Source organism: Gopherus evgoodei, chromosome 9 (assembly GCF_007399415.2).
Source record: "Gopherus evgoodei ecotype Sinaloan lineage chromosome 9, rGopEvg1_v1.p, whole genome shotgun sequence".
NCBI classification, from domain to species: domain Eukaryota; kingdom Metazoa; phylum Chordata; order Testudines; family Testudinidae; genus Gopherus; species Gopherus evgoodei.
The window spans coordinates 66,124,993-66,146,839 of NC_044330.1; the positions used below are offsets into that span (position 1 = coordinate 66,124,993).

The 21,847-nt window shown below is 52.2% G+C and overlaps 1 protein-coding gene across 1 annotated transcript in view; it reads left to right on the top strand.

Moving 5' to 3' along the window:
- The window catches only part of ARHGAP36 (Rho GTPase activating protein 36), a 78,723-nt gene that overhangs the window by 14,179 nt on the left and 42,697 nt on the right, over positions 1 to 21,847 (top strand). The window contains exons 2-3 of the mRNA XM_030574519.1: positions 1,708 to 1,864; positions 10,987 to 11,049. Coding sequence (XP_030430379.1) covers positions 1,750 to 1,864; positions 10,987 to 11,049 — 178 coding nt within the window. The 5' untranslated portion in view covers positions 1,708 to 1,749. The remainder of the gene's footprint in view (positions 1 to 1,707; positions 1,865 to 10,986; positions 11,050 to 21,847) is intronic.

The window sequence follows — 21,847 nt, forward strand, 5'->3', positions numbered from 1 at the left end:
AGTTCAATAACCTTGTTTTATTCCTTAATTGAAACTAATCCAGCATTGGGAATTGTTTGGGTAACTCCATTTAAAGTAGCAGACTCTTGTATATTCTTCCCTTACAGGGGCAATAGGCCTAAAATATCTAAACTCTCCAGGAGAGGGCTGGACAATGCAGGACACATGTTTTGAGGGGAAATTCAGGACTGGGAGTGCATTGGGGTCACCCTGCAAGTGGTAACCAAGGCTGGTGGAAGCCAGAGTTTGACCAGTGTATTGCAGACAGGCTGCTGGAGTCAGAGTTGCTGGACCAGGGCCGTGGCTGTTCACAGACACTCAGGATGTGACCTGTCAGCTAGCAAGCTGTTTGTGAGTGGCCCAGGTTGGGAGCTATGCAGCAAAGCACTGTGAGACACCCCAGGTTTCAAGGCAGGTGGTGACACAATACCTAGTTAGTCTGGATTGCATTCCTGAATGAGAGACAAACCTAAACCCTTCTTCCCCTATTCCCACCTGTTCTTGCATCCCTGATCACCTTCCCCACCCAGGGAGCATGTGCTTATGTACTTTGTTTTCAGAACAGTTTTAACATTTTCTGAATGTTCTGCTGTATTTAGATTACACTTCCCCAAAATAATAATTAAAAAAAAACTTTGGTGGAGGCAGATTGGAGCAATATGCTTACTCTTTTACTTCAGAATTCTGCCCAAACTGGATTTGGACTTACAGTGCCAGTGCTCAGATTCAATGAGCCGAATATAGCTCCTGTTACACAGAAGTCGTTTTCCAGATGGTTAGCCTCTCTCTCTGCACATGCTCAGTGTAATCTGTTAGACATACGAATAGGCAAATGAGCCTTCTCAAGTATCTAAATGGAGAAGCAAACTCTTTTAATCTGATTTCCTCAAAGGGGCTTGTGGTTGCTAGGCACTCTGGTGGGGTAACCCTTGAGCAATGGAGACCCTGGTGTGAAGATCTGAGCCCTGGTTTGCTCACTATCTGTGAGCAAAAAGGGTTATCAGAATCTGTCAACTTTTTAAAAAAACGTTTTGTCCTGGGTGCTGTATTTCGGGAACCCCTTGGTTAAATGCCCCCAAATTTGGAGCACTGCCCTTACCTTGCACCTCGGTGAGGCATCCCAGATTTCAAGGCAATTTGATAACTGTACAGATTTTAGAGCATTTAGAACAGAAAGCTGGTTTTGACCTTAACTACAGCAGACCTGTTTCTTTGCTATAATGAAAAACAATAATGGCACTTACAAATAAAACAACACACTGCCAAAAAGAAGACAGTCCACTGCATATGCTTCTTCTCTTGGGAAGAGGATGACAGAACAACCAAGAGATGAAGAGTCACATGTCTTAATGCACTGCTGGAAGGTGCTCAATCTATGGTATAAAAACTTGTATAGAAGAGAACTAAACTAGCCCTCTGCTGTGCTCAGGATCAGGAATGCACAGCTTAGCTGGACCCAGAGATCTGGGCTTGTACTGTAGTGATACATGTGCCGCAGAAGCCAGAGTTAAGGCTGGCTGCGGAGCCTCAGCTGGCCTTCCACACTTCTGAGTGCTTCTCTTTGCAACCTGAACATCATTAATGCATTTTTTTGGTGTAATTGGGGGTAGTTGGGGTCGAAAGTTTCTATACAGTTGTCAGATTTTTACCACTCCTCTGCCAGGCAAAACAGTTTCGATTTTCCATCTTTTCTCATTTATATTTCAGGGGAATTTTACCAAAGCTTCTGTGTTGGGACAGAGAGTCAAAATGCAGCCTGTGCCCCTGCATAGCCTCTCTGAGCTGGAGAGAGCCTGTCTGCAAGAAATCGCTTTTTACCAGCTGCAAAAAAAGAACATGATCAGTGGTATCGGCCTTTCTAAAGGTAAGGAGAGGAGACATGCCTTATCTAAGGGCAATGGACTCCATCAGTGGTTCTCAACCAGGGCTCCGGAGCCACCTGGGGGGCCACAAGCAGGTTTTAGGGGGTCCACCAAGCAGGGCTGGCATTAAGCTTACTGGGACCCAGGGCAGAAAGCCGAAGCCCCACTGCATGGGGCTGAAGCCCAGGGCCCCGAACCCTGCCATCCAGGGCTGAAGCCAAAGCCTAAGCAATTTAGCTTTGTGAGTCCCCCGTGGCATGGGGCACTGAGCAATTTCCCTGCTTGCTACTCACTAATGTGTGCCCTGGCTTTTATATGCAGAAAAACAATTGTTGTGGCACAGGTGGGCCATGGAGTTTTTATAGCGTGGCCTCAGAAAGAAAAAGATCGAGAACCCCTGGACTATATAACTCTAGTCATTGTCATTATCTATTACGGCTGCTGTTTTTAATAATAACGATAATATATTGGTTGACATTTTGGACATCTCTGCACAATTGTTGCTTGCTTTTGAACCCAACTGTTACTGTTTTGGGTCACAGTCATCCTCACTGCATCAGCCCTGCTAATAGGACTTGCACTTCCTTTGGAGCATGGGAACATGACCTTGCCTGTTCTCTGCCTATGACATGATTCCTTTAATCTCACACAGATGTAAAAACTTCTGGCAGATTCTTCAAATGGGAACAAATTAATCCATGTTGGATGGGACAGATTCTCTCTGCTCTGCTTTGGAGAATCGTGGCGTTCAGCACAGAGTCTTGGTTCTAGGAGATTGATGCATAGTTAGACTTATTAAAATACACAACGAGAAAATGTCACTAATACGATCTGACAGAGAAATATAGCAGATCCACAGAGACAGTTTCTCTGCATCTTGGCATAAATAGGAGCTGCCAGACTAAATGAGACCAGACCAGGGCTCCAGCTACTCAAGTGTCCTGCCTCTGACAGCGGCCAGTGAAAGCTGCTGCAGAGCAAGGTTCACCAAACTTTTTGGTGGCAGCTGTGGAATAGTCTGGTTGCTGGGAAAGTTTCTTCTTCACCTCATCAATTAGAATTTGGTCGATGCGCTGAAACGGGAGGGCTTAAAGCCCTTCCAAAGCATTTGGTTATTTATTTCATCCTTTCTATTAAAAATCCTGCTGTTCTTCACCAATAAATAGCCAGTCCTGCTCAGAACCCTACTAAGATCCTGGCCTTAATGGTATCTTGTGGCAGTGAGTCCCATATGATATTTCTGCATTGTGTGAAAAAATATTTCTTTGTATCAGTTTGGAATCTGCTGCCTTTCATTCATGGCATCCTCTCGTTCTTGTGGCAGGAAAGCAGGAGTGAGGTGCACACACACAAAAAAAGCAACATTAGAAACACTGAGCCTTAAGGTGGCTCTGAGTAATCACACAGTCGCTTTGATAAGGGTACATGAAAACTCTGTGAGCACAAAAGAAACCAGGAATGATGATTTGTGGAATACATTACCAAATTTTTTGTTAATTTAATTTTTACAGGTACCACTTGTCATAAACAGATAGCTAAGGGTTAATGTCTCTTTCACCAGAAGCACCTGACCAGAGGACCAATCAGGAAACAGGATTTTTTTTCAACTCTGGGTGGAGGGAAGTTTGTGTCTGAGTCTTTGTCTGTCTGCCTGCTTTTCTCTCAGCTTTGAGAAGTGATTTCTGTTTTCTAATCTTCTGTTTCCAAGTTGTAAGGACAAAGAGATCAAATAGTGAGTTATATGATTTCTTTTCTTTGGTATTTACATGTCTATAGTTGCTGGAGTGCTTTGATTTGTATTCTTTTTGAATAAGGCTGTTTATTCAATATTCTTTTAAGCAATTGACCCTGTATTTGTCACCTTAATACAGAGAGACCATTTTTATGTATTTTTCTTTCTTTTTATATAAAGCTTTCTTTTTGAGACCTGTTGGAGTTTTTCTTTACTGGGAAACTTCAGGGAAATTGAGTCTGTACTCACCAGGGAATTGGTGGGAGGAAGAAGTCAGAGGGAGATCTGTGTGTGTTAGATTTATTCGCCTGACTTTGCATACCCTCTGGGTGAGGGGGGGAAAGAGAGATTAACTCTCGGTAATTCTGTTCTCCAGGACTGGAAAACGGGGAGGGGGGAGTCCCTCTGTTTAGATTCACAGAGCTTGTGTCTGTGTATCTCTCCAGGAGCACCTGGAGGGGGGAAGGAAAAAAGGATTATTTCCCTTTGTTGTGAGACTCAAGGGATTTGGGTCTTGGGGTCCCCAGGGAAGGTTTTTGTGGGGACCAGAGTGCCCTAAAACACTCTAATTTTTTGGGTGGTGGCAGCTGTACCAGGTCCAAGCTGGTGACTAAGCTTGGAGGTTTTCATGCTAACCCCCATATTTTGGACGCTAAGGTCCAAATCTGGGACTAGGTTATGACATGGTGGCAGCGTTTATGGGAAAGATAGAATCCAGAAGCCAGTAGGAATATTATATTTTTCTTTTCTCTGCTAGGGGCTTTTTAGCAGAGAGGGTTTGGTTTTCAAAGAAACCAGAGAGAATTTTTTTTTCTGCTCTCTCTGGCAGTTTGTGGCTTGCATATTAAGCAAGAAGCCATTAAGAGACTGTTAAGGGTCTTTTGTCACACAATAGCACTCCCATTAGGAGTCAAATACCAGCACTATATACATGCAAATAAAGTGGTTTTTCTGGTTTACTTTACCTTGAAAACAAAGGGGAAAAGGCACTGTTGCTAGGCAGACCCCAGGAGGCAACAGAGCCTGCAGTTCAGAAGATAAACACCAGAGGGCATCCCAACACAATAAAACAGGAACCATGCCTAGCAGGACAAAAATAGAGGCCGAGAAACAAATCAAAGACGCCAACCACAGGCGAGATATGGAAAAAAAAATACAGGAACTAGAAATAAACAAAAAGAGATGGAGCTAAGAGAAAGAGAAAGAGAGGCCGCCTACAAAAGAGAGCAAGCAGCCAAAGATGCAGACCACCAAAAACAGCTGGAACTCCAGAGGGAAGCCCACCGACAGGCCATGGAATTGGAAAAGGCTAAGCAAAACACAGCCAACCCTAACAACCCTGCGCCAATGATTGTTCCACAGCACAGGAAATTTCCCACCAACAAGGCAGGTGATGACACCGAGGCCTTCTTGGAAAATTTTGAAAGAGCCTGTCTTGGGTACGGCATCCCTGAAGACCAGTACATGGTAGAATTGAGGCCACAGCTCAGTGGACCTTTAGCAGAGGTGGCAGCTGAAATGCCTAAGCAGCAAATGAATGACTATAAACTTTTTCAAACCAAGGCCAGATACAGAATGGGGATAACCCCGGATCATGCCCGTCGGCGTTTCAGAACCCAAAAGTGGAAACCAGATGTGTCATTTCCCAAACACGCCTACTATGTTGGGAAAAATTATGAGGCCTGGATATCAGGACACAATGTTAAAACCTTGGAAGAACTGCACCTCCTCATACAAATGGAGCAGTTCTTGGATGGTGTTCCTGAAGACATCACACGGTACATACAAGATGGAAAACCCAAAGATCTTGCTGAGGCGGGGGAGATTGGAGCCAGATGGATGGAAGTGGCAGAAAGCAAGAAAGCTACGGTCAAGGGGAACGAATACCCCAGGGGGCACACCGACCATAAACCCTACCACTGGATATATATTAATAGTTCGACTAGGGAGTGTAGTTACTACATATGCTTGTAGAACCATTTGATCTTTATTTAGGGTAAAATTTACCAACTTTTACCACACCATTAATTGCTTCTCCCTTTCTGTAACATTTTCCCACAGCAACTTTTTTATTTCCAAAGGCAAATTTCCTTGCATGCCTTCCTGAATTATTTGAATAACCTAACAACTGACTTATTTCCTGGGCCTGTGTACAGGATACATTTTTTTGTATTGTATCCATAGTCCCTGCTAAAAGAAACAGATTCTTTTTTCCTTGCTGTTGCCATACTGGCAGTATTTTAGAAAATAATTGTTGCCCCATTTCTAATTTTGACAAGGATACACTGATGGGCTTTTCCAATTCTTGTATTTTAGCTGTAACATAACTTCGTTTGTTTGCAATTACCTCTATGTTAGTAGCATCCAGTACTTCAACTCCTAATCCAGTTCTACCCAAAGCAGTTTAATACACTTCTTGGGAGCCTTTTTTTTTAGGCTACCTACCCCTCTTGGCTGCCAGGCAAATCCAATAACCTTTAGTAATTTACACTGAGATAGTATTAGGACAGCTATACCTTCACTGTGCCTTTATGCTGTTGCACTAGTTACCCATGTCTGGCAAAAAGTGTCTGAATCTTTCATTCAAAGTAGCAAAACTGACAAATGGATTTTAGTGGCATTATTTAAAACAAAACAAAACCAATTCACCTTAAACCTCCAAACCAGGAGTGTTGATTTAGGTCCTTAAAACCTCTCATATTTACACTCTATCTATCTATCTACACACAGAGATACATACATACTCTTCTGTTTAACATCTTTTACACTGCTTTAATTTTTACACAGCTGTACATAGATTACATTTGTATACATTTGGGGGCAGTTAAGTTCCAACAGAAACTCCTTATGTTCTTTTAGCGAATTTTACTAAATTGTTTATAGTCAAATGATTTAAATCAGATTGTCTCTTTGCCTGACTTGTTTACAGACAGTCCTTTGGAAAAGGGCCCGTTTTCCCTTCAGAATGGCTGCAAAGAACCCAAGAATACTTTTCTTATAACACTTTTCCTTTTTAACATTTTCACAACATTCAACTGCTTCATTCCCTCCAGCCTCTGCAGAGTTAACTTCTCACTCTCTTTCCTTAAATCACTTGCTTATTTCCCAAAATGATACCTTCATTAGCTCAGATTTCACCATTTCAAGTATTGTCCCAGGGATCTGAAATCCCCAGGCCTGTACTTACTCCTTTCCTTACTCCTGCCACTATGCCTCTCAGGGCTCCCAACTGTTTTCCAGCCTCTTTATCTGCCTGCTTGTCTGGGCCCGATCCTGCTTTCCTTGCTGAACTGTCCTTTCCCACGGGCACAAGCTTTGTCCCACGACCCATTTAGCAAGGAGGGTGGGTGCCTCAACTAGCCTCCACCCCTCCTGGTCCCTTTTCTTCATTTCCTTTTTCTCTTGTTGTTCTGGGGCGATCATTCTGCCAGATAGATAGCGAACCTTTCTGACAGAAGACACAGGTACTCTGCTGTTATTTACTGTGTTAGACTCTATCACAGGGGTGGGCAAACTTTTTGGCCTGAGGGCCACATTGGGGTTCTGAAACTGTATGGAAGGCCGGGTAGTGAAGGCTTTGCCTCCCTAAACAGCATGGCCCCCACCCCCTATCCACACTTCCCATCCCCTGAATGCTCCCTTCAGAACTGCCGACCCATCCAATCCTCCCTGCTCCTTGTCCCCTGACTCCCCCTCCTGGGACCCTCACCATCCCCCTGGGACCCTACCCCGATACAACCCCCCTTCTCTCTGTCCCCTGACTGCCCTGATCCCTATCCACACCACCATCCCCGACAGGCTCTCCAGGACTCCAATGCCTATCCAGTCCCCCTTGCTCCCTGTCTCCTGACTGCCCCCTGGAAACCCCTGCCTCTTATCCAACCGCACTGCTCCCCGCCCCCTTACCATGGTGCTCAGAGGACCAGGACTGGCAGCCGCACTGCCTAGCTGGAGCCAGCCACGCTGCTGTGCTGCCTGGCAGGAGCTCGCAGCCCCTCCACCCAGAGCACTGGTGGCATGACAAGATGAGGCTGTGGAGGAGGGGGAACAGCAGAGGAGGGGCTGGGGGCTAGCCTTCCTGGCTGGGAGCTCAAGGGCCGGACAGGAAGGTCCTGTGTGCCAGATGTGGCCTGCAGGCCATAGTTTGCCCACCTCTGCTCTACCAGTTCAGAACAAAAGACTTTAGGCTGCTTGCATTCTCCACCAAATTTGTTACCTGTACGCATTAGGGCACCGCACCTTTTTCCAGTTCGTACGGCTCCAGGCATAACCCGGTTAATTTAGGCACCTCCACCTTTTCCCAATTTTCCAGGCAAAAAGCACCTACCCTTACCCAATCCGTAGGGCTTAGGGCCACCCATACCCAATTTGTAGGGCTCAGGGTGTAACTAACCTGGTCAATTTAAGGACCCACACCCTTTCCCCAATACATAGGGCTCTGGGTGTAGGTGTGCAGGACCTTTTACCAGTGAAAGAGCCTTATACCATAATATACTACATAATCTCTATTTATTTAACAATCACCAAAAAACAGACAGAACATGCTACACATACACTGCTCATTGCTACCAATAAGACAGATGAACTTTTCTTGATGGCCAGTCAGAATCAGGTCCATCTGGGGGACTCTAGTTTCTGCCCAGTGTCCTTGGCAGAGTGTTAAAATCTGGCAGCTCTGATCTTTGGGGCTGTGTCCTAGAGTTGGTGCCCAAAGAACTTCCTTTTGGACCCCAGTTTATATAGTGAAATTTGAGTCCTTTTTAGCTGTACCTGAACCTGTCATTTTACTGAAATCTATCTAACCAATCCTAATATATTGTAACATAATTCTTTGATCAATTATATCCCACTACCCTAATTAACTTACACCTAATAACATTAATTATACAGCAGACAGGAACCATTAAAGAACCAGAAAGAGACCATACAGGCAAACAATAGGGAAGTGGGGAACACAATGACAAAACAATAAAGAAATGAGGATTTCACAACCACAACTATTGGTAAGTGATTTCTTGACAGACAGAATGCTATCAAACTAAGTTTTCTTTCACTATCTTAAAATCTGTTTCTTTATCTAATAATAGTGGTTGCTATTAGGGCAGGTGTGATGTTGCACTCTATATGAAAATATGCTAATGAGTATGAATATAATGTAACTGGAATATGCTTCATGCAAAAGGTCTCTTGTAAGATATCATTACAAAGCTTATAATCTACTGAGTGTGGTCATCCTATCTGTATAAATGTATTATTCTTGTATCTGAAACTAGAAATATGAAAAATAACTCTGAGGGCCTATTGTAATTATGCAAAGCGTGGGCCATTAATGGTGGTTTGGAATCTTGATGGCTCCCATTAACCAGGACAATTGATTGTAGATGGCTCTGTTTGCTTGTGTCTTCCTGTACACATGTGTGCTGGCAAGTGGGCAATGAAGTCTTACAGTGAGGTGATCATGTCACCTGAACTGGAATCCATCTTTAACCTGGTGCTTTTCCATTTAGAAGGAGGGGTGGGAACCCAGAGAGGGACAAAGGATTCCTGCCTTATGTAAAAGATATATAAGTGGGTGGAACAGAATAAAGGGGGCGGCAATCATGAGAAATCCCCTAGCTACCACCCAAGCTGGAACAAGAACTGTACCAGGGGAAAGGATTGTGCCCAGACTAGGAAAGTGTCAAGTCTGTGATAGAAGCTTATTGAAACATCTCTGAGGGCATGGCTTACAGCATGCTAAGAGGTTCAAGGAAATTGTAGTTCCAGACTTTCTGAGAAGGTTCCACAATATTCTACAAAGGTCCAGAACATTCTAGGAGGTTAATGAAAAATGAATCCACATATGGAATACCTGGAAGATTTTACTTAAAATATTCTATTTTCCCTCTTATTGCTAACAACAAAAACAGCAACCCTAGCTCAGCTTCCCTCAATCCCAGCAGCCCAGGTGGTTGTCTGGGTAGCCTGTCCCTAAATCTGGCCCTTATCCGTCATATCATCTACAAAAGAGTAAAACAAGAAACTTCCCCTCTAAACAACTCTGTACAGCTAAAGGAAGAAAATAAGGAGAAGTGTTACACTGGGATCCTTGACTTGTGAAGTTTCAGACACTCCTTTGGCTGTGTGCATAATAAAAGATTAACAATGAGACACAGCAGCAATAACTGGATGCAAAACTCCAAACCTGGCTGTTCATGTTGTAACAGTAAACTAGAGTTTTTTCTTTAACTGGGCCCCAATCACTCCCCCTTTATTGACACAAGGAGGTACAGGATAGATGGAAGAACCAGGAAACTGGCCCCAGAGGGAGGAGCAGGGTGGGTTGGCGGGGATGTGGTGAATGGAATATGAATAGCTTTCTACTTGTTTCCCTCTCACTTTGAGCTGGGTTCAAAAGTCTAGGAGTTCCTCTTAAAATCTAACACACATCACAGAATCAAGCACCCCCTGAGAAATCTGGGATTGAGCTGCAAGTGGCCCATGGGCTGCAGGTGGAGAACCACTGCTCTGACCCTTCGTCAGTCCCTGCTGAGAGCTTCTTCCGGAAGCTCATTCTTATCCCCTGCTGTCAGCTCTTAGCCTTTTGTTCTCAAACTGTTCTTTGCTCAGCTGCCCTCCTGGGAGGTGAAGGGGGAAATCTTTCCTCTTGGTCACTGATTGTTAGGTGTAAGTGATCTGGTCACCGGGTCCTCTCATTGTCTCTTTTGGATTCAGCATCGATATAGGTTGTTTTTAACAGGTGCCAGTCAGTTCCTTAACAACCCATTCGTTGCACCCCCAAACAGCCAGGTGCCACCCCCGTCATGTCTCCTGTGCTGCCCCAAGAGCAGATTTAACCCTTCCCCCAACTGGATAGCAATGCAAAGTACAGAAGGAAGCCGAGGCACACACAGGATTCATAAGAATATTATAAAAATTCCCGCTTTGTCACACCACTCAGCTCAGAGTTTGTGTTCAGTTCTGGTAAATCCTTGATGTATCACTTGGAGGATGTGTGGGTAGAAAGCTTATGGAACTGATCTCTCTCTGCAGCTGCTCTTCCTCCTGTTCACCACCAGATGTGGCAGGGAGCGCTCTACCACAGGGCTTATCATTAAGGCACTTGATCTTTATAACAAAAAGAGACAATAATGAAGAGTGGCCACAGGCTGCAGGGAAGAGTGGGATGGGGGATGGGATTTCTGATAGGTCCTGGTGAAATGCAACCCCTACTCCTCTTATATTTGGACACTTGAACAGAACCCTGTAGTAGCCCTTTTGCTGAGTACGGTGGCTTTATGCTGTGAGAGGAGATAGCACAGGGGTAGAAGGGCTATGGATGTATTTGGACAGGCCGTGTATTGAAGATGACCTAATGACATGCAGACTCTTCTCACCCCTTCCCTCCACCAGCTGGACCCAAACGCAACAAATTCATCAGAAGGAAATTGGAGAACTCCTCCAAGGAGAAGAAAGGTGAGTGAATTCCACATTTCAGTCTGGCATTGTGCGCTTCAAAGCCATCATGATCTTTAAAAATAAGCTAAGCCAAGGCACCCTATCTACCTGCATTCCATTGTGAATTTCTCCTTTGTGGCATGTTAGTGCCCCCCTCCTTCAGTGTGTGCATGTGCATGTATAAGTATATGGTCATAGGTGCGTATGTGTGGGTATGAGGGAGTGCTGGTATGTGAACATGTTACTTCCAGGGAACCTGTTCTAGAGTCTCTCCTGCAATGGATTCCCCTTGAGGAGACTGTTCTAGAATCCAGGTGCTCCAGCTGTTAAGAACTTTCACCTAAACATTCCTTCTTTCACTTCAGGCACTCGCTTCTTGTCCTGACTCCAACCAAGCTTGCATACCACTGCACGCACACTGACACATACACCCATCACTCTAGTACAGGGGTGGCCAACCTGAGCCTGGGAAGGAGCCAGAATTTGCCAGTGTACATTGCCAAAGAGCCACAGTGATACGTCAGCAGCCCTCCCAGCAGCTCCCACCACCTTCTTCCAGCTTCTCCCACCCACCAGCAGCCCCATCAATCAGCACCTCCCTGCACCTCCCAATCAACTGTTGTGTGGCGTGCAGGAGGCTCTGGGGTGGAGGGAGGAGGAGCAAGGGCACGGCAAGCACGGGGAGGGGGCGGGAAGGGATGGAGTGGGGGCAGGGTCTGTGGCAGAGCCAGGAGTTGAGCAGTGAGCACTCCCCGGCACATTGGAAAGTTGGTGTCTGTAGCTCCAGCACCAGAGTCGGCACCTATACAAAGAGCCACATATTAACTTCTGAAGATCTACATGTGGCTCGAGAGTCACAGGTTGGCCACCCCTGCTCTAGTATATGAGCACTTCCCTTGGAAAATCAACAGCAGTGGCACAGGCCCTAGGGGACTCCATAGAGTTTCTGGCCCATCTCCTTTTTGAGGATTGGTGGAGTGGCTCTGCTTGGGATAGGGTTTTGGTCTTTGGTTTGTGTTTGTCTTTTTATGGGTTTTGACTGTGAGGGATATTTGTTTATTTTATTTTTGTGTGTGAATAAAAAGACAGACCATTCTTACAGGAATTCTTACAGGAATCACCTGGAAATCAAAGATTCCTCCTGCCCCAAACTGTTTTCTGGAAGGTGTCTATAAATGGGTTTCCTCTATGGGCAGGGTCATAAATACAATATTTCCAGGTTCCCTACTGATATACCGAAAGCTTTGTATTCTTAGCACCGCCCTGTGCTCTTCTTGCCCTGCCAGAAGCAGTGGCGGCTCCAGGCACCAGCACTCCAAGTGTGTGCCTGGGGCGGCAAGCCGCGGGAGGTGCCCTGCCAGTTCCTGTGAGGGCGGCAGTCAGGCAGCCTTCAGTGGTATGCCTGCGGGAGGTCCCCAGTCCCACAGATTTGGCGGCTTGCCTGCAGGAGGTCTGTCCGCCGGTCCCGTGGATTTGGTGGCAATTCGGCGGCGGTACGCTGAAGCCACGGGATCAGCTGACCTCCCGCAGGCATGCCGCCAAATCCATGGGACTGGGGACCTCCCACAGGCATGCTGCTGAAGGCAGCCTGCCTGCTATGCTTGGGGTGGCAAAAAAGCTAGAGCTGGCCCTGGCCAGAAGGCAAGAGTTCATTGCCAACACTCAAATGTTGCAAAAGCCAGGAAATGTGGAATTTCCCTTCAAGATTATCAAGACTAAACAAATCATAGATAATAGAACAATAGGAACAGAGATAAGGATACTCTTCCTACACAACACAAGCGCACAACCTTAATTCTACACTTGTGGGGATGGCAAGAGGAACTAGGAATACAGTTACCTTAGCCCTCCCCAACCAAACATGCCATTTTTCTCTGTGCCCAGCATAACTTCAGATCAGGACTGCTACTTCTATGTGCCAACAGATCCCCTCTGTGCTCCAGGTAGCACCATGGATCCAGGCTGGGGGCAGAGATCACACTGAAGAAAAAGGCTTGGGAAGGTGACGGAACTGTGATCTCTCCCTGAGGAGCTCCTTAAGGCAGGGACCACAGGGGCAGAATTAAAGTTGCATGGCTGTTCTGTGTGGGAGATGTGTTCTGAATTGTCTGTCCTGGCTTTGCAGCATTTGTCTTTGGGAATTCAACACTCCTATTTGGAAAGGGCCCAGGGAGCAGGATAAAGTGAATCACCTGGAATCTGCATGCCAGCTTACCTATGGGTTTTGCACACGAAATTTCCCTTGGATTCTGAGAAAGTGCAGTAGTGAGGATGGCATGACTGAGAGGCGTTTGGGGAGGGGGCTTCCAGGGTGTTCCTTAGGTATAAGCCCTGCCCAGTCCCTCCAGGCCCTCAAAGAGCTGGAGGGGAAAACTGTCTGGCTGTGAGCTGTTCAGCTAGTGGCTGGAAGCAGCACTTGGATGACAGGGAAGCCCCAGGGTTCCTACTGCACATTGGGCTCAGCGTGAGGGGAATGGCCTCTGAACACTCCATTTTCCCAAGAGCAGGGGATGGGGATTTGCAGAGCCTCTTCCCCAAATTTTCTTGGTTCTTGCTCCCAATGTGCAGAAACCCCACCCTCCCCGACAACCAGCCCCTCCCTTCACATACTGCTGAATCACCCCATGGCCCCAGCTCCAATGGCTCTGACCCCAACATCTCACCTCACACCCTTAGCATCAGCTGCTGTGCCACAAGGCAGCCAGACCCTGGCAAACTCTACAACAGAGCTCCCTTCTGTTTTTGAGCAGCCTGCCCCTCTATCTCCACACACAGCTTGGCAGCTGACCTTAGGGTGACCTGATGTCCTGATTTTATAGGATCAGACCCAATTTTTGGGTCTTTTTCTTATATAGGCTCCTATTACCCCCCACCCCATCCCAATTTTTCACACTTGCTGTCTGGTAACCCAAGCTGACCTTGTTATAGTGCCAGTCCCCATCTTGGAAAACATTTCCAGATAAGATTCAGGAGACCAAGAGTCTGTAGGGAAGGCTGTCCCCTGCTGCTTTTTCCTCACCTGTTGGAGCTTTTTTAAAGGTTTAGACCAGTTTCCTGTTTAAAAGAGAGCTCTTCCAAGTGATCTAAAATCTGCAAACTTACAATGATTGTCTTGAAATTTGCTGTGCCTGATGGGAGTGTAGGGCAGGGTTAGTGATCCAAATGTGGGGTCACAGGGAGTTTCCGAGACACAGCCCTCAGAAAAAACCAAAATAATACAACCCCCAAAAAACAGAAAAACACCAGCATTTCATTAAATTCATAGATTCTAACAAGTTAGTTTGAAGTTTGAAACCCACCCGTGGAAGAAATTGGAGAATGAACTGTAAATGTTTGTGGGAAAAAATGCTCCATCATTTTTTTTTTAAAGAAATGTATCCTGGGTACACCAGCCTACTCAGAAGGTGTTGGAACTGTTTTTGAAAAGAAAAGAATGACACATGTAAATGGCCACTGGGAGGGGAGGGTAATTAAAGGCGCAAAAGTAGGTGGGAGGGGAGCTTGGGTCTTAGTGATTGATGTGTAATTGGAATGGATAGCAGTGGAGGGCAGAGAGTTTGGGGTGCAGGTAAGAGAGATAGGAGGGGTTGGGGGAGAGGGAGAAGACAGAGGGGCTTGGAGACTGTGAGGGCTAGCGGAGGAAGTTGGGGGTTTAGCAGGTTACCTTGGGCAAGTCACTCAACCCCTCTGTGTCTGTTTCTCATCTATAAAATGGGGATCATTATGTAAACATTCTTTGAGATCTACTGGTGAAAACATATCAAAACGGTGTCTTTGGATTGTTACCTAGTGTGACAAAGTTCCTCCTCTACCTGGTGGGTCCTGAGCTTATTGGCAGATTTGCTCACCTCAGTGATCTTCCCCACAGTCTGGGTCAACTCCTCCTGTGTCTGATCAGGAGTTGGGAGGTTTGGGGGGAACCCGGGCCCACCCTCTACTCCAGGTTCCAGCCCAGGGCCCTGTGGATTGCAGCTGTCTATAGTGCCTCCTGTAACAGCTGCATGACAGCTACAACTCCCTGGGCATTTCCCCATGGCCTCCTCCAAACACCTTCTTTATCCTCACCAGAGAACCTTCCTCCTGGTGTCTGATAAGGCTTGTCGTCCTTAGTCCTCCAGCAGCACATCCTCTCACTCTCAGCTCCTTGTGCCTCTTGCTCCCAGCTCCTCTCACACACTTCCTCTCCTCTGGCTCCCCCTCACCTGACTGGAATGAGCTCCTTTTTAAACCCAGGTGCCCTGATTAGCCTGCCTTGATTGGCTGCAGGTGATTTAATCAGCCTGTCTGCCTTAATTGGTTCTAGCAGGTTCCTGATTACTCTAGTGCAGCCCCTGCTCTGGTCACTCAGAGAACAGAAGCCTGCTTCTCCTGTGGCCAGAAATCTCTCTTCTGCCACTCTGCTGTAGAGGAAGGAGGGAGAGGGCTGCTGCTGCTGCTGCTGCTGCTGCTGCTGTTCCTGCTGGGCGCTGGGCCCTCGCTGCTGCTGTTTCTGCTGCTGTTTCTGCTCCTGCTGCTTCCCTGGCTGGGCTAGACACCACCACCTACCCCTCTCTCTGCTGTCTGTTTGCTGGCTGGCTGGTGGTTCCCCCCCCACCTCAGTTACTGCTGTTATTCCACCTACAGCCCCTTGGGGGGGGGGCTGCTGGCCTGCTTCCCAGAGAAGAGGGGAGTAAGGGACCCCAGCTCTTGTTGCTGAGACCACCACCCTCTGAGCGGGGTCCCTCCTGCCTGGACGCCAGACCACCACCACCTGGAGCTGCTGGGCCTACTGTGGCTGTTGCTGGGGAGCTGTTGGTGCCCGGAGGAGGAGAGGAAGGAGAAGAGGACCACCCGCTGCTGGAGACAGTATGAAGACCACTGTGGAGGGGGCTTTTCTGGACTGAGTCTTTTTCAAACTGTGCTCTTGTGGTGGGGGTTTGGACTGTGTCTGCTGGGGCACCGGGGGTGTGGCGTGGAGCCTGCCCCTGGTCCATCCGTGTCCCCTTTCGCCCCCACCACCATCGTTGCCCCCTCCACAGCCCCCGCTGGCTGTTTTCCTTCTGCTTTGGACTCCTGCCTCTGGGTCTGAGCTGCTCGCCTGGCTCACCACGCCCACTTCCACCATTTGGGCCTGCAGCAGCAGCAGCCAACCATTGACTTTTTGGCACAAGTGCCTGTGGGTGCACCACCTCCCCCCTCATACTGGACTGACCCCCTCCCCTCTGCCACGTTTGTCCACCCCACCTATTTCCCTCTGCTGCCTGATAGTTCTGCCCCGGCCCTGTAGCTGTCCCCGTGTTCCCTCTACCCCAATCTCAGCTCGCCCTTTCCCCTCACCCTGTGCTCCCCCAGCCCTGATCGGTTCCCCCCAATGCGCCCACGCCCCCACTCAGGCGCTTGTGCCCTTCCCCATTTGGTTTCCCCTTGTTGACTGCACTCCCCCCTCTGCCGTTGCCCCCCCGCTCCCCTAGTGCAACTGGAGGAGCCGGAACCCCCCTCTGCGTTGGTGCCCTGCACCAATCCCACCCGTAGTCCTTGCTTGCTCCCTACGCCCCTTTAGCCTTCCCCTTCTGGCGCCCTCCTCCCCTGCCTGTAGCCTAGCGGGGAGGGGTGGCCGCCTCCTCTCCTTCCCCTCCCCTCGCTGTTTGTCCCCCTCCCCGCTCTCGTTATGGCGGGGGACGCGGCGGGGGAGACCCCTCGCGATGCTTCCACTACCCCTCCTCCACCTGCCCCCGTGTCCACTGCCCAAGCCTCTACCTCGACCGCCGCTGCCGATCCACCTACCACCGCCCCTGCTGGGGCACCGGCGGCGGCGAGTACTGGGGAGACCTCCGTTGCTGCCACGTCTCTCGCCCCTTCTGATTCGGGGGGAGCCCCCCCAGCCGGTGGGAAGGGTCGGGGTGGGAAGAAGGGTAAGGGCCCCGCTAGAAAGGCCAGGCCCTCCATGGCGGAGACTGCCCCCGTTGCCGCAGCCCCACTACCGGCTGCGGCGTCCCTCCCCGCTGTTCCCTCCACCAGCTCTGCAGGTGTCCCTCCCCCGGCCCCCAGGGCTTACGCCCAGGTGGCGGCGGCCCCCCCGCCTGCCGCTGCTCCTCCGCCCGCTGCTTCTGCCACCATCTACAGCGGCCGGGGCCCCTTTCCCACTTTGACCAGGAAGCACGGCGTCCGTTGCCTCCTGGTGCCCGCCTCGCCCCACGTGGAGACCTACGTGCGGGCGTTGGCCAGGGTAGTGGGGCCCACGGCCATCGTGGCGGCCTCCAAAATGTACGGGAAGGTGGTCTTCTTCCTGGCATCGGAGGCTGCCGCCCAGGAGGCGGTAGAGACGGGCCTGGCGGTGGGGGGCGTGTTCGTCCCCCTGGAGCCGTTAGAAGACCTGGGGGTCCGCTTGATCTTGACCTCCGTCCCTCCCTTCCTGCCCAATGCCGCCCTGCTGCCCGCCCTTTCTGCCCTGGGACGCCCCATCTCTGTCATCAGCCCTCTCCCCTTGGGCTGCAAGGACCCCGCCCTCCGTCATGTTCTCTCGTTCCGCCGGCAAGTGCAGCTTCAACTGCCGCCGGCGGCGCGTGGCGGAGAGGCGCTCGAGGGGTCCTTTCTGGTCCCTTACCAGGGAGCCCACTACCGGGTGCATTACTCGACGGGGGAGGCCCGGTGCTACCTCTGCCGGGCGATGGGGCACGTCCGGAGGGACTGTCCCTTGGCCCAGCACGGAGGAGCGTCCGGGACCCCCGAGCCCCGGCAAGGCGCCGGCCCTGTCATCGCCGGTGCCCCTGGCTGCCTAGCACCCGAAGCTGCCCCTCCTCCTTCTTCTCGGTCCACCTCTGTGGAGGAGGGTGTGGCGGGGCTATCGCCGGCCGTGGGAGAGGGCTCGTCCCAGGGGGAATCCTCCCCGGTTTCTGCTGTCCCACCACTGCCTCCTCGAGTCCCCGAGCCATTGCCCTTGCCCCCCGAGCCGACCCCTGTTAGCCAGCCCCCGGATGATGCCATGGAGGGCTGGTCCTTAGTGGAGGGGAAGCGGGGCAAGCGGAAGGCTCGAGTTTCTTTCCATGCTTCGGATTCGGAGGCCCCCCGGAAGAGCAGGAAGGGGGGCGCCGATGTCGAGTCTTCCGCCTTGTCCCCTGATGACTCCCAGTTTGTGGTGCCGGCTGGGGATGCCGTGGCAGCACCGGAAGGTGACACCGCCCCTCCTCCGGGGTCCCTTCCCGTGGAAGCCCCCGAGGGAGCCTCTCTCGCCCCCTTCTCACTTGGCGCCTCTGCGAGCGCCGCGGTGGGTATCGCCTCGGGTGCTGGCAGGGAGGGCCCTGGGGTGGTGGACTGTGATCTCCCTCCCATCTACGCAGAAATCGAGGCCCTGGGTTTGACCCCGGTCACGCAGGGGGAGGACGACCCTCTGCCGGCGGGCCTCGATCTGGGTGACCTCACTACATCCCCCCTGTCCCTGGGTTCCCTTCCCCTACCCGCTGTTTCTGCTCCCACCTCTGAGGGTCCCCTGGACTCTTCCCTCGACTCGGCTGTGGGTGGCACTCTGTTGGCAGCTGCCGAGCCCCTCGGGGCGACGGCCAGTGCCCCGCTGCCGAGACCTGCTTCCCAGGGGGTGTCCCTCTTTGGTGTGGAGGACCCGCCCTCCTTCCCCAGCGGGGACCCCATTGACCACCATCTCTCTCTGGGTGCCGAGGCTGCCGCACGTGCCACAGTGGCTGAGCCCGGCATCGTTAGGGGTCCCCTGCCAGCTTCCCAGATCCTTGACCCTGGCCAGGAGGAGCCACCTTCTGGCGTCTCACCTGTGGAGGCTCCGGATCCTGCCTCTACCTCCTTCCCGGATTCTCTCCCTGATCCCCGCCCTACTCCTGTCGGCCCTGTCCTTGTCCCCCCCGCTTCCTGTGATGCCAGTGCCGCCTCTGGCAGTACCTCCCAGGGAGCGGGTTCACTAGCTCTTTCCTGTCCCGACCCCCCAGGGGCTGCTGTTCTCCTTCCACCACCCCTTCTTGACTCTGAGAGCGGGGCGGGTCGTGTGGCGTCGGTCCATCTGCTGCCACGTTGGGGATCTGCCCCCTGCCTGCCCGCCTTGGTGGGCCACGGGGCTGTGACGGGGGCCCCACTGGGGGCCAGTCCTCGATCAGTGACCCCACCCCCCCATGTGCTGAGGGAGGAGCTGCGGGAGTTCCTTGAGGACGTCCGTGGCTCCCGGAACAAAGTCCATCTTGCGCTCCAGCGGTGGGGGGATTTCCATCAGGTCCTCCGGGCCGCAAGGGCCCTCATGGGGGAGGGTAGGAGGACCGGGAAGCAGGCCGCCGTGGTCTACCGGCGGGTCCGTGCCTTCCGTGACTCCTTGCTTACCTTCGGGGTTGGTCACGGATTGCTGCGCGGCCTGCCGGAAGCCGTGGGCGTGTCTGCCAGCGAGGATCCCCCCCAGCCCTCCTCATGGCGCCGATCGTCCTTGCCACCTTGAACACCCGAGGCTGTAGGATGGGTCTCCGCAGGAGCCAGGTGCTCTCCTTCCTCCGGGAGGGGGGGTACTCTGTGGTTTTCCTGCAGGAGACCCATACGGATCCGGCCGCTGAAGCTAGCTGGCGGCTGGAGTGGGGGGATGGGGCCTACTTTAGCCATTTCTCTGTCTGCGCGGCTGGAGTGGCGACCCTGTTCTCCCCCGACCTACGGCACGAGGTGCTAGGGGTCGCCGAGGCTGTGCCGGGTCGCCTGCTGCACCTCCGGGTCCGCATGGAGGGGCTTGTGGTTCATCTCGTCAACGTTTACGCCCCGACATCGGGCCCGGAGAGACTACGTTTTTATCAGCAGGCATCCGCCTTCCTTGGCTCCCTGGACCCTCGTGAGTGCCTGGTCCTGGGAGGGGATTTTAACACCACCCTCGAGGAACGGGACCGCTCGGGGACCGAGCAGTGCCCGGCAGCTGCGGACGTCCTCCGGGAGATTGTCGACCGCCACTCCCTGGTGGACGTCTGGCGCGACCACCACCCAGACGACGTCTCGACGTTCACCTTCGTCCGGGTGGAGGCCCATCGGTCGTGCCACTCCCGGCTGGACCGTATTTACCTGTCACGTTTCCACCTTTCACGGGCCCACTCCTCCAGCGTTCGGCCGGCCCCCTTTTCGGATCACCATCTTGCCACCGTGACGGCCTCTCTCTGCGCGGAGAGGCCGGGGCCGGCCTATTGGCACTTTAATAATAGTTTGCTGGAGGATGTGGGCTTTGTGGCGTCCTTCCGGGAGTTCTGGCTGGCCTGGCGAGGGCAGAGGCGCGCCTTTTCCTCGGCGCGGCGGTGGTGGGATCTGGGGAAGGTGCGCGCCCGGCTCTTCTGCCGTGACTACACTCGGGGTGCCAGCCGACGGAGGGATGCGGCGATAGGGCAGTTGGAGCGGGAGGTCTTGGAGCTGGAGAGGCGTCTGGCCGCCAGCCCCGAGGATCCATCCCTCTGCGGAGCGTGCCGGGAGAAGCGGGAGGAGCTCCGGGCTCTCGAAGACCATCGGGCCCGGGGTGCTTTTGTTCGATCCCGCATCCACCTCCTTCGGAAGATGGATCGCGGCTCCCGCTTCTTCTACGCCCTGGAGAAAAGGAGGGGGGCCGAGAAGCACGTCACCTGCCTCCTGGCGGAGGACGGCACCCCCCTCACGGATCCGGCGGAGATGTGCCAGAGGGCCAGGGCCTTCTACGCCACTCTTTTCTCCCCGGATCCGACCGATCCTAACGCTTGCAGAGTGCTCTGGGACGGGCTCCCGACGGTCAGCACGGGCGACCGGGACCGGCTAGAGCTGCCTCTCACTCTGGCCGAGTTCTCGGAGGCCCTCCGTCGCATGCCCACCAATAAATCTCCGGGCTTGGACGGGCTGACCGTGGAGTTCTACCGCGTGTTCTGGGACGTCCTCGGCCCAGATCTGGTCACTGTCTGGGCCGAGGCTTTGCAGAGCGGGGTCCTCCCTCTCTCGTGCAGGCGAGCCGTGCTGGCCTTATTGCCGAAGAGGGGAGACCTCCGCGACTTACGGAATTGGCGTCCCGTCTCGCTCCTCAGCACGGACTACAAAATTGTTGCGAAGGCCATCTCGATGCGGCTAGGGTCCGTGCTGGCGGACGTGGTCCATCCAGACCAGACCTACACCGTCCCGGGCCGCACCATCTTTGATAACTTGTATCTAATCCGGGACCTTCTGGAATTGGGGTGTAGGGATGGTCTGTCGTTCGCCCTCCTGTCCCTGGATCAGGAGAAGGCGTTCGACCGGATGGATCACGGGTATCTCCTGGGCACTCTGCGAGCGTTCGGCTTCGGACCCCTGTTTGTGGGTTTTCTGCAGGTGCTGTACGCTTCCGCGGAGTGTCTGGTCAGGCTCAACTGGACCCTGACCGAGCCGGTCAGCTTCGGGCGGGGAGTGCGGCAGGGGTGCCCCCTCTCGGGCCAGCTGTACGCTCTGGCGATCGAGCCCTTCCTCTGTCTCCTCCGCAAGAGGTTGACGGGGTTGGTGCTTCGGGAGCTGGGGCTGCGGCTGGTCCTGTCGGCATACGCCGACGATGTGCTCCTCGTGGTCCAGGACCCGGGCGACTTGGCGCGGGTGGAGGCTTGCCAGGCTGTGTACTCGGCGGCCTCCTCTGCCCGGGTCAACTGGGTCAAGAGCTCTGGCCTGGTGGTCGGGGACGGGTGGCAGGCGAGCTCCCTCCCACCTGCGCTTCAGGCCATCAGGTGGAGCGCGGGTCCGCTGCTCTATCTCGGCGTTTACCTTTCTGCCACGCATCCGTCTCCGCCGGAGAACTGGCAGGATTTGCAGGGCAGGGTGACGGAGCGGCTCCGGAAATGGACAGGACTACTCCGGTGCCTCTCCCTTCGGGGGAGGG